We start from the raw sequence: 12,276 nt of genomic DNA on the forward strand, positions 1-12,276 counted from the left end.
CGTACACTAGCCGTGGCCCCGCCCCGCCAGGCACTCGCTCCGCCTCTTCGCCCCCATTGGTCCTAAGCGCCGCCCGGCATCCCTGCGATTGGCTAGGCCGGGCCCGTCGCGTCCAATAGGCGGAAGCGCCGGCTTTCCCGCGGCTGTTCGCTGTTCCAGTGGGTCGTGGCGGTGGCGGCAGCGGCGGTTAGGGGATGTAACGGTCGCCCGGCTGCGGCGTGACGATGGCGGCCGTAGGGTCCGGAGGCTATGCGCGGAACGATGCAGGGGAGAAGCTGCCCTCTGTCATGGCGGGAGTTCCGGCGCGGAGGGGCCAGTCCTCCCCGCCCCCCGCCCCACCGCTCTGCCTCCGGCGGCGGACGCGATTCTCGACGGCCTCCGAGGAGACGGTGCAGAACCGGGTGAGAAGCTGCTCGCCATGTCTACCCCAGTTCCAGGCTTCCTAGGTTTCCCCCTAGTCCCGTCCTGAGAACTGTGGCCCCGACATCAGCCCCCGGCCAGTCCCCTCAGGTTGTTCCCTGTCATGCCTTTTCTCCTAATCCCCGCCCCTTTAGCCACGGCCCCTCCCACTTTCTCATCGCTGCCTTCCCGGCTCCACCCTCAGCGTTGGAGCAATTCCGGGGTTCCTCCCTGGTTCCCACCCGTGGAAATGCATTTTGCTTCTGCAAATCACAGCCTAGTCCTGCTATATTTTAACCCCCGTTCTATCGCCTTTAGACGTCACGATCATAGCTGAGTCATTAAGGTCCTGGCCTGGGAGTCATTAAGGTCCCTTTGAGGGTTCGGTCCAGTGTTACCTGCCCCAACTCTTCCTCGCTTCTACCCCGCCTTCTCTCACCTTCTGCGGTCTCTATCCTTTTTCCTCACCAAGGTGGGATTCTTAATCCATATTGTCACTCAAAACTATGAAAAAGACGTGAGAAGTTATTTATAAAATCTCTGCAGTGCTGCCTGGGGAGGAGGGCGTACAGAACAGTTCCCTAAATCCTGAGACAGAAACACGGAAGGAAATGATTTCACAGTAGGTAGAAGGAATTCCATTAGCACAGCGGCAATTTTTAAAAAAATTGTTTTCCAGCTCTGTGGGCACAAAATCTGTTTTTATAAAATGGAGATGATAAGAACAATACTACTGGTAGGGCGCGGTGGCTCACGCCTGTTATCCCAGCACTTTGGGAGGCCGAGGTGGGCTGTTCACCTGAGATCAGTTCAAGACCAGCCTGGCCAACATGGTGAAACCCCGTCTCTAAAAAAAGTAGAAAAATTAGCCTGGCGTGGTAGCGCGCGCCTGGAATCCCAGCTACTTGGGAGGCTGAGGCGGGAGAAATCGCTTGAACCCGGGAGGTGGAGGTTGCAGTGAGCTGAGGTCATGTCACTGCACTCCAGCCTGGGCGACAGAGTGAGACTCTGTCTCAAAATAAATAAATAAATAAATAAATTATACTATTGCATTGGAGGGAAATGAAATTTTAATTGTGATCTTCTTGGCACAGAGTCCAGATAAAGGGAGGATACCTGGTAGCTGCTGGTGGAGCTTGTTCCTGCCCCATGACTTTCTCCTGCACTGTGATTATACCGCCCACTCCTGGCTACAGGGCTCTGGCTGTACCTCCCGTGTCCTCTCTGTCACCAGGTTCAGTCACACTGGCCTGCTTTTGTTTTTCCTGAGCCTCCATATTCTTTTCTGCCTCCTGGCCTTTGTGATTGGTGACTCCTCAGCCTGGGCTTTTTGCTGCAATCTACCTGGCTGGCTCCTTCCCATCCTTCAAGTCTCAGCCTGAATGTCGCTATCTTGAAAGGCCTTCTCGAACCCCATTCTAAAGCAAACAGCCACCTTCATCTCTCACCCAGCACCCTATACTTCATAGCCTTTATCTTACATGTTCCTGAAAGTGCCCTTTGAGCTATTAAACTACATATAACAATAGCAAATTCAGAGAGGTGTTATAGCAAGGTGGCTAACAGCACAGACTGCTGTTGATGGTATGGTTGGACCCAGGCAGCCTGAGCTTAAACTTTAGTCCTGTTCTTCCTGGCAGGTTATGAACTTTGCTTTTTCTTTTTTTTTTTTTTTTTTTGTGAGATGGGGTCTTACTCTGTCATCCAGGCTGTAGTGCACTGGGGTGATCTTGGCTCACTGCAGTCTCAGCCTCCCTGGGCTCAGGTGATCTTCCTACCTCAAGCCTCCTGAGTAGCTGGGACTACAGGCACATGCCACCATACCTGACTAATTTTTTTTGTGTTTTTTGGTAGAGACAGGGTCTTGCTGTGTTGGCCAGGCTGGTCTTGAACTACTGAGCTCAAGCGATCTGCCTGCTTCGGCCTCCCAAAGTGCTAGGATTACAGGCGTGAGCCACTGTGCCCCGCCAAGTTGTGAACTTAGCTATGCCTCAGTTTTCTTATCTGTAAAATGAGAATAATGATGTAGAAATCTCTCATAGGGTGTTTGTGAGGATTCAATGAGGTTATATATCCTAGGTACTTAGAACAACACTGGCACATGGGAAGTACTCTATTCATGTTAGCTAATACTGATATTATGACTGTGTATTTGGGGTAATATTTATTTTTTTATTTTTTGTTTGGCAGCACAGAGTTGATCTGTCTTGCAAAGACCTAGTCTAAAAGTGACTATTCATACCAGTACCCAGTAATGCTGATCGACAGATAAGACAACATGAGTGCCATGGCTTGGTTGTTTGTGTTGGAATCCTGGCACTACCCCTTCCTGGATGGGTGACCCCTCTTGGCCTCTGTTTTCCTCGTCTTTTTTGTTCCTTTTTTTTTTTTTTTTTTTTTTTGAGAGAGAGTCTCACTCTGTCGCCCAGGCTGGAGGGCAATGGTGCCATCTCAGCCCACTGCAACCTCCGCCTTCTGGGCTCAAGCGATTTTCCTGCCTCAGCCTCCTGAGTACCTGGGATTATAGGCATGGGCCACCACACCTGACTAATTTTTTTGTATTTTTAGTAGAGACAGGGTTTCACCATCTTGGCCAGGATGGTCTCAAACTCCTGACTGAGCCACCACACCCAGCCTTGTTTAAATTTTAAATATTACTGTTCATGTGTTTTTTTACTTGAAACCGCTCAAATTTCTGGACTGTGAATCTAATGTGGTGAAACTGTCTACCTTTGGTCACTACTGTATCTCTCCTGTACAGCCCAAAGTGCTAGCTTTGGAGCCAGACTGCCTGGGTTTGTATATCAACATTGCCACTCGCAGATATAGGATCTTGGGCCTCAGACTTCTTACCTGTAAAACAGGGGTGATAATAGTGCCTTCTTCGTGGCTTGTTGTGGGGATTCAAGTCTTTTATACATATAAAAGTACTAAGAGGCCGGGCGCAATGGCTCATGCCTGTAATCCTAGCACTTTGGGAGGCCGAAGAGGGTAGATCACCTGAGGTCAGGAGTTCGAGGCCAGCCTGGCCAACATGGTGAAACCCCATCTCTACTAAAAATACAAAAATTAGCCGGGCATGGTGGCATGTGCCTGTAATCCTAGCTACTCAGGAGGCTGAGGCAGGAGAATCACTTGAACCTGGAAGGCGGAGGTTGCAATGAGCCGAGATCTCACCACTGACTCTAGCCTGGGTGACAGAGCAAGACTCCATCTCAAAAACAAACAAAAAAAAGTACTTAGAAACTTATTCACAGGTCACTTTCTCACTGCGGCATTCTCCCCCTTCCCCTGCACTCCTAACCTCCTTATCTGCTTTCTTCTCTCTTGCACCCATCATTACTTGGCATCTGTTTCACATATTTGTTCTGCTCCTTTTCTATGTTCTATATACCCATAACCAGTAGAACATTAGCCCCACGAGGGCAAGGATTTGTCTCTTCCTCACCACTCTGTGCTTTTCACCTAGCATTGTATTTGTCAAAGGAATGTTGAGAGAACAAGTGTTAGCTGCTGGTGGATGGCGTGGCCACAGAAGCTCAGTGAGTGGGTGTTGAATGTAGCAGGACCTGAATGGGTGGCCAAGGCGACTGCACCATGTGGTGCTGGCTGGGGCGAGTGCCTCTGACTTGGGCTTTTTCTTTGCAGGTGTCACTCGAGAAGGTGCTTGGCATCACAGCCCAGAACAGCAGTGGCCTAACCTGTGACCCCGGCACAGGCCATGTGGCCTACCTGGCAGGGTAAGCAGATAAGGGCCTTGACGTCTAGTCATTGTTAGGGAATTTGGAGCTTGGAACCTGAAGCCATCCGTAAATCGCTTTGAGCCTCATCTTTTTCACCTGTAGAATGTGGATAATGGGGCCTGCCTCTCAGAGCTGTGGAGAGGATTCCATAGCCCCCTCTCTGTCTGGAACAGTTCCTGGCATGTAGTGAGTGCAATGAAAGCCTTTATTATGACTATATGGGGGAGGTGACAGCGATTCTGGGAAAGACAGGTGATTAAAGTCCACGATGTGGTGCCAGGTAACCTGGATTTGTGTCCCAGCTCTGCCATGTGTGCTGCTTTCTGAGCTTCTTCCTCTGCCTCTGTAAAACAGTGCTAGTGACCCCCTCTGCTTGCATAGTTGAGAAGACTGAAGAAGATGCTACAGCTGTTCATTCCATAAATACTCATGTAGCCTGGCACTGTGCTAAGGACGTCCCCTCTCTGGGTTTGTTTCCTTATCTATAAATGGGCCTAAAGAGTCCTGACCTGACCTGGCAGTTGTGAGGATTTAAAATAATTACATCTCTCTCTCTCTCTTTTTGTTTTGTTTTGTTTTTTTGAGATAGAGTCTGGCTGTGTTGCCCAGGCTAGAATGCAATAGTGTGAGTAATAGCTCACTATGGCCCCAACCTCCTGTGCTCAAGCGATCCTCCCATCTCCACCTCCCACGTAGCTGGGACTACAGGCACATGCCACCACGGCCAGCTAATTTTTTTTAGTGGAAATGAGATCTCACTCTGTTGCCCAGGCTGCTCTCAAACTCCTGAGCTCAAGTGACCCCCCCGACCACTGCCCCCTACTCCCAAAGTGCTGGGATTATAGCCAGCTTAAGGTCTTAATTAGCCTAGGGCCTGATAGACATTACCTCAGAGGAAGTGTTGGTTTCTATTTAAGAACATAGTAATGTTAAAGTGCCCTAGAATTCTCAGCGTAAACATCTGGAGGAGGGGGAGGAGGAGGAGACCAGAGAGAACGGAGGGAGCTTGTTTATTTGTGGGCTTTTCTGGTGGAAATAGAATCATCCCAGGACCCCAACACTCCCCCAAGTTGAGGCACATTTTCCTCTTTCTTCCCAGCTGTGTGGTGGTGATTTTGGACCCCAAGGAGAACAAGCAGCAGCACATCTTTAACACCGCCAGGTAAGCTGATGCCTGGGCCCAGGGGCAGGGGTGGAACCGGGGGCTCAGCACGCCGCACCTGCCCCACACAGCCTGGAGGTACTCATGGGTAGGTGCTCACTCATTCACTCACATCTTGGCTCAGCAGCATTCGCCTGTACTGGGTGCTGTTCCATGTGCTGAGGACACAGCAGTGACCAGAGGAGATGAGAATCTCTGCTGGCTAGAGCGAGACAGACTGTAAACTAGTCAGCAAATTACTGGCTGATCATGATCAGTGCTATGGAGGAAATGATGGAGGATGTCTTCGGGCAGGTTTGTGGGCAGAGAATAGGAGGAAAACCTTATCAGAAGGCTCAGGGAACACCGCCTTGACTCTGAAACCTGAAGGAAGCAAGAGGGTGACCCATAAGAAGCTGTAGGGAGAGCGCTTCAGGCAGGGGGCACAGCAAGGGCAAAGGCCCTGCAGTGGTTAAGAATCTCGGGCACTTTAGAAGCAGCCAGGGATCTGGGTGCCTGGAGAAAGGGAGCAGGGGAAATGAGGCTGGAACAGGCAGAAGCCACATCCCATAGGCCTTGCCGCCTTGGAGAGGGACTGCATAGCATGCTGAGTGCAGAGAGCAGCCACAGAGGGCACCACAGGCCAGGGATGTGCTTTTCACCCCCAGCCCTTCAGCAGCTCTATTCCCTGCTTTGCTTTTCTCCACAAAATTTGCTCCCATCGCTGATGTGCTGTCCAGTTTCTTCATTGATGGTATTCACTGTAGGTCTCCCTTCCTCAGTGTGAGCACTCTGAGAGCAGGGACTTTCTCTGAGTTCATTTCTGTGTCCCTAGCACCAAAGAGCAGTATCTGGCACATTGATGGCTATTTTCTAAGAGAAAGACTGAACATGATTTGGGTTTTAGAAAGATCCCTTCAGCTGTAAGTTTATTGGAGAAGGACCCGCTCCTCTGCCTTGGGGCTAACTGATCACTGTTACCCTGGGGATGTGGTCCCAATAGGGCTGTGACCTTTGGAAGGCATACCATGTCCCACCTTGGCATAGCTCAGGCTCAGCTCCTTTGGCCCAGTTCCCCAGGTGGATGGATAAGGAGTGGGTTTTCTCCTGCCCTTATGGTCCCTAAGATATGGTCCTTAAGCTACGGCAGGTTCTTGTTATCTGGCAGAAGTGCATTCCCTCTTGAAAGTGGCTTTTTGGACCTTTTGCTCCTTACTGTGGGTTCTGTTACTGGTGATAAGGTCAGAGCTGGGTTCCATTCCTGGCTCAAGCGTCTATTCACTGTGGAATCTCAGGTGAGACACTTCTTTCAGAGTCTTGGTCTCCTCTGAAAATAAAATAGCTGCCTCCAACTGGGAGAACATTCGTAAGGTAGCAGCTACAAACCAGAATCACATAGACTTGCCCAATACAGTGTGTTTTAAAGGTTGGATAAGTGGACAACATTTCAAGTTTTTTAACACAAAAATCCAAATGTACCTCTTGTTTGGAGAAGTGAGAAATTCTCTGGCCTCTGGGGCCCAAATTCCCCTGTGGCAGTGATGGGCTGAGCTTAGTGAAATTTGTCAGGCCCGTTGTGGCCAGTTCCTCACACCTGTGTTGCCTCCCTAATCCCTGTAGGCAGTGGAGTGGGTGGCCTGGATCTGTAGTAGATGGCATGCAGGTGCCCGCCCTTGGCCACCAGTGGGTGTGCATTAGGAGGTGGTGTGGCCAGTATGGGGATTTTCACTCCGACTGCATATCAGAATCACCTGGTCCCTGTGCCTCACCCCAAGAGAAAGCCAAATCAGTTGATCTGGGATGAAACTTGGGCATTGGCAATTTTGAGACTTTTTATATTGAAATAATTTCAGACTTAGAATTGTACAAAGAGCTCCTATATACCCATGTACCTTTCACATATTTCACAAATGTTAGCTTTTTTTTTTTTTTGGACACAGAGTCTTGCTCTGTCACCCAGGCTGGAGTGCAGTGGCACAATCTCAGCTCACTGCAACCTCCACCTCCCGAGTTCAAGTGATTCTCATGCCTCAGCCTCCCAGGTAGTTGGGACCACAGGCATGCGCCACCATGCCCAGCTAATTTTTTGTGTTTTAGTGGAGGCGGGGTTCATCATGTTGCCCAAGGTGGTCTCAAACTCCTGAGCTCAGACAGTCTGCCTGCCTCAGCCTCCCAAAGTGCTAGGATTACAGGTGTGAGCCACTACACTTGGCCAAATGTTAGCATTTTACCACATTTGCTTTATCATTTTTTGTCTATATACATATTAATTTGTTCTGAACTATTTGAGAATCAGTTGTAGACATGATGCCCCTATATCTCTAAATATTTCACGCCAGGCACGGTGATTCACTCCTGTAATCTCAGCACTGTGGGAGGCCTTGGAGGCAGGAAGATGACTTGAGGTCAAGAGTTTGAGACCAGCCTGGGCAACATGGCAAAACCCTGTCTCTACTAAAAATACAAAAATTAGCCAGGCCTGGTGGCAGGCACCTGTAATCCCAGCTACTCGGGAGGCTAAGGCAGGAGAATTGCTTGAGCCTGGGAGGCGGAAGTTGCAGTGAGCCAAGATTGTGCCACTGCACTCTAGCCTGGGCAACAGAGCAAGACTTAGTCTCAAGAAAAATAAACTAAAATAAAATAAATACACTTTGGGAGGCCTAGGCGGGTGGATCACCTGAGGTCACGAGTTTGAGACCAGCCTGGACAACATGGTGAAATACAAACATTAGCTGGGCGTGATGGTGGGTGCCTGTAATCCCAGCTACTCGGGAGGCTGAGGCAGGAGAATCGCTTGAACCCAGGAGGCAGAGGTTGCAGTGAGCCAAGATCACGCCACTGCACTCCAGCCTGGGTGACAGAGCAAGACTCCGTCTCAAAAAAAAAAAAAAAAAAAAATTTAATAAAATAAAATAAACACTTCAGTGTATATTTCCTACAAAAAAAAAATGGCAATCCTTTTAAACTGTAATACATCCAGCAAAATCAGGAAATGAAAATTGGTACATCACTCTCATCTACTCCCCAGAGGGCTCCATTCAGGAGTCAGCCTTTGTCCCATGAATGTCCTTTATGGCCAAAGGATTCTGTCTAGAATCACACATTGCATTGAGTTGTTCCCTCAGTCTCTTTCAGGCTGACGTGGCTCCTCTGTCTTTTCTTGACTTTCAGGATCTTGACACTTTTTTTTTTCCTTTTTGAGACGGAGTCTGTCTCTGTTGTCAGGCTGGAGTGCAGTGGCGCGATCCTGGCTCACTGCAAACCTCTGACTCCCCGGTTCAAGTGATTCTCCTGCCTCAGCCTCCCGACTCGCTAGGATTACAGGCATATGCCACCACGTCCAGCTAATTTTTGTATTTTTAGTAGAGCCAGGGTTTTACCATGTTGGCCAGGATGGTCTCCATCTCCTGACCTCATGATCCGCCCGCTTTGGCCTCCCAAAGTGCTGGGATTACAGGCGTGAGCCACAGCACCCGGCCACTTTTTTTTGTTTTTTGAGACGAAGTCTCACACTGTCGCCCGGGCTGGAGTGCAGTGGGGCGATCTTGGCTCGCTGCAGCCTCCACCTCCTGGGTTCAAGCGATTCTCTACCTCAGCCTCCCGAGTAGCTGGGACTACAGGCATGCGCCACCATGCCTGGCTAATTTTTACATATTTTTTAGTAGAGACGGGGTTTCACTATGTTGGTCAGGCTGGTCACGAACTCCTGACCTCGTGATCCACCCGCCTCATTCTCCCGAAGTGCTGGGATTACAGGCATGAGCCACTGCGCCTGGCCTATCTTGATACTTTGAGGATTGTAGATGAGGTATTTTGTAGAGTGTCCCAGCATTTGGGTTTGTCCGATGCTTCCTCACGGGCAGACTCAGGTTCTGCATCTTTGGCAGGAACAGACCAGAAGGGGTGCTGTGTTCTTCCTGGTGCCTCCTCTCAGGAGGTCTCCCATGACTGGTGGTGTTCACTGGGAGCACTTGGCCAAGGTGTTACCGGCCAGATTCCTCCACTTCAAAGCCTCTCTTTTCACCTTTGTGATTAGCAAGTATCCTGGAGACATCTTTTCTGAGACTGTGCAAATATTAACCTGTTCCTCACCAAACTTTCACTCAATTAATCTTAGGCTTTGACACTTTTCAGACGCTCCCCAGGGAATTCTAATGTACAGCCAGGACTGAGAACTACTGGCTTAGAGGTCAGGGCTCTGCCCTGTCTGGTTAGGTAACCGCAGGCAGGGGACTTCCCTGTGTTGCAGTCACGTCATCTGCAAAGTTGGTTCATGAGAGCCCTGACTCCATGAAGCATGCTTGAGGAATCATTGCACTGATGGCCACACAGCATTTGCCAGAGGGCCAGGCACAAGGTCAGGGCATGCGACAGGTTAGAGGTGGCTACAGACAACAGAAACCCCTCCACAGCGTGGCTTAAAACCCAAGGGCATGCTCTTCCTGCATGTCATAAGTCCGGAGGTGGGCAGCCCAGGGGCTGTCTCTGAACACCACATTTTTTTTTTTCTCTCTCTCTTTTTGAGACAGAGTCTCACTCCGTTGCCCAGGCTGGAGTGCAGTGGTGCGATCTCGGCTCACTGCAAGCTCCGCCTCCCGAGTTCACACCATTCTCCCGCCTCAGCCTCCCAAGTAGCTGGGACTACAGGTGCCCGCCACCATGCCCGGCTAATTTTGTTTTTGTATTTTTAGTAGAGACAGGGTTTCACCGTGTTAGCCAGGGTGGTCTCGATCTCCTGACCTTGTGATCCGCCCACCTCGGCCTCCCAAAGTGCTGGGATTACAGGCCTGAGCCACAGCACCCAGCCCCACTTCTTTTTTTTTCGAGACAGGGTCTTGATCTGTTGCCCAGGCTGGAGTGCAGTGGCGCGATCTTGACTTACTGCAACCTCTGCCTCCTGGGTTCAAGCAATTCTCCTGCCTCAGCCTCCTGAGTAGCCGGGATTACAGGCTCCTGCCACCACACCTGGCTATTTTTTGTATTTTTAGTAGAGGTGGGGTTTCGTCATGTTGGCCAGGCTGGTTGTGAACTCCTGACCTCAAGTGAACCACCCACCTCTGCCTCCCAAAGTGCTGGGATTACAGGTATGAGGCACCGCACCTGGCACCCATTCCTTCTCTCATGTTCCACCCCATTTATCGTGAGGCTTCTGGTCTTGAAGTCACTTCATGGCCCAAGATGGAGTTCTGGCTATCGTGTGCATATTTCAGGAGGGGAACTGGTGGGAAGCAGGGCAAAGGGTTCCCTTTGACGAGTATTTCAGGAAGTCCCACACAGCATGTCAGTTTACTTCTCCTTGACCAGACTAAGTCATGTAGCTGTGGCTGCATAGTCGCAAGCATAAAACTGGGGTTATGTCAGTGAGGAAAGAGAGGCGAGTGGATATCCAGGAGGCAGCTTGCCCTGTTTGTTGCAGTAAGGAGCCACGGGAAGCCTGGGAAGCAGGTTGACTTGATGATGAATATTCCATGAAGTTGCCAAAGTCTCACTTAGCGACATTTACTTAGTTATCTGCACACCAATTTACCATCTCACATAGGGAGACAATTATTAGATTGTTAAGGAACAAAGGTAAAAACAAGATTAAAAGAGAGAGGGGAGAAGAAGGAAACCATACAATCTGGGAACAGTGAATCTTGCTGCCAGAAACCTGCGAGCTAGCCTGTTCATTCAGTCCTTGTGCAGGCTAGCTAGGAGTATCAGAAACATTTTGGCTGTTTATGGATTTTCCAGAACACCTTGAGTATTTAGCAGTGGAGCACACGCTGCAGGCTACCTTGATGTGATGCCTGCCAGGATCCTCCCATCAGCACCACCCGTTTAGTTAGGCCAGGCCTGTACCATTTCCTGCATCTCTATTTCTCAGTGTTATAGGGTGGATAGGGTCTTATGGTACCCACTGTGGCAGAGGGAGAAGAAAGCAGGGTCCGCATACAGTGTCTACTCCATTTGGGTTTGGTGTCTCAGGGTGGAAGGGGCCTTTGCATTTACCCCTATTTCTCTCTGTGCTTTGCTGGGCACACCAGCAGCACTGGCTCTGTGGGAACTGCTTGAGCTCACCTCTCCTGGCCTCTTCCGAGGCTTGGGAGGCACGAGAGGGCGGAGTCCTATCAGAGTCACCAGGATGGGGTCTGGCTGGCCACCCTCAGCGGAACCAGTGATCAGCTCTTTTCTTTATCCCCAGGAAGTCTCTGAGTGCTCTGGCCTTCTCCCCTGATGGGAAGTACATAGTGACAGGGGAGGTGAGTCATGATCGTGACTGAGTGGGAGTCGGGGGCTGGGGGGTCTTGGAAGCCATTCCTTCTGCTCTCGGCAGGCCTGGGAGTCCCTGGAATAGCTCCGTCCTGGGCCAGAACAGCCCTGTAGCAGATGGGGGAGGTGGCTTTTGGGCACATCCTGTGGCAATGCCATCTTTGGCCTTGACAACCCCTCTAGCCCTGCCCGGTACAGAGCCCAGCAGCAGTAACGACCCCACCTTCCCTAGAATGGGCATAGGCCTGCCGTACGCATCTGGGATGTGGAGGAGAAGAATCAGGTGGCGGAGATGCTAGGCCACAAGTATGGTGTGGCATGTGTGGCCTTCTCACCCAATATGAAGCACATCGTGTCCATGGGCTACCAACATGACATGGTGCTCAACGTCTGGGACTGGAAGGTAAGAGCCAACCAGCAGGCCTGTGGCAGGCAGCCAGCTGCCAGAGCATCCTGTGTCTTGGGCACAGGGAGAGCTACATGAGAGGACGCAGTAAAGTGCTCACTCACCCAACAGATAACAGCTATTGAGCACCTGTGACATGCTGATCCCTTATTGTAGGGCACAAGACAGGCTCCCAGCTAGAAGAATTATAAATATTTTTATATTGACCTGCTGTGACCTTAGGCAAGTGACTTAACATCTCTGTGAGTCTGTTTCCTCCTCCTCTGTTAGATGGATATAGTAGTACTTATCTTGTTGAGTTGTGAGACTTCAATGAGTTGATAAGCACTGGAAGG

The 12,276-nt window shown here is 50.3% G+C and overlaps 1 protein-coding gene across 9 annotated transcripts in view; it reads left to right on the plus strand.

Annotated features, from left to right (window-relative positions):
• The first annotated feature begins 79 nt into the window (after positions 1-79).
• The window catches only part of WDR62 (WD repeat domain 62), a 49,249-nt gene continuing 37,052 nt past the window's right edge, over positions 80-12,276 (plus strand). For all 9 annotated transcript variants that reach the window (XM_024236512.3, XM_024236513.3, XM_024236514.3 and 6 more), the window contains exons 1-5: positions 80-401; positions 4,048-4,139; positions 5,242-5,304; positions 11,468-11,525; positions 11,768-11,938. In XM_024236512.3, coding sequence (XP_024092280.3) covers positions 225-401; positions 4,048-4,139; positions 5,242-5,304; positions 11,468-11,525; positions 11,768-11,938 — 561 coding nt within the window. In that variant the 5' untranslated portion in view covers positions 80-224. The remainder of the gene's footprint in view (positions 402-4,047; positions 4,140-5,241; positions 5,305-11,467; positions 11,526-11,767; positions 11,939-12,276) is intronic.

Source organism: Pongo abelii, chromosome 20 (assembly GCF_028885655.2).
Source record: "Pongo abelii isolate AG06213 chromosome 20, NHGRI_mPonAbe1-v2.0_pri, whole genome shotgun sequence".
Lineage (NCBI taxonomy): Eukaryota > Metazoa > Chordata > Mammalia > Primates > Hominidae > Pongo > Pongo abelii.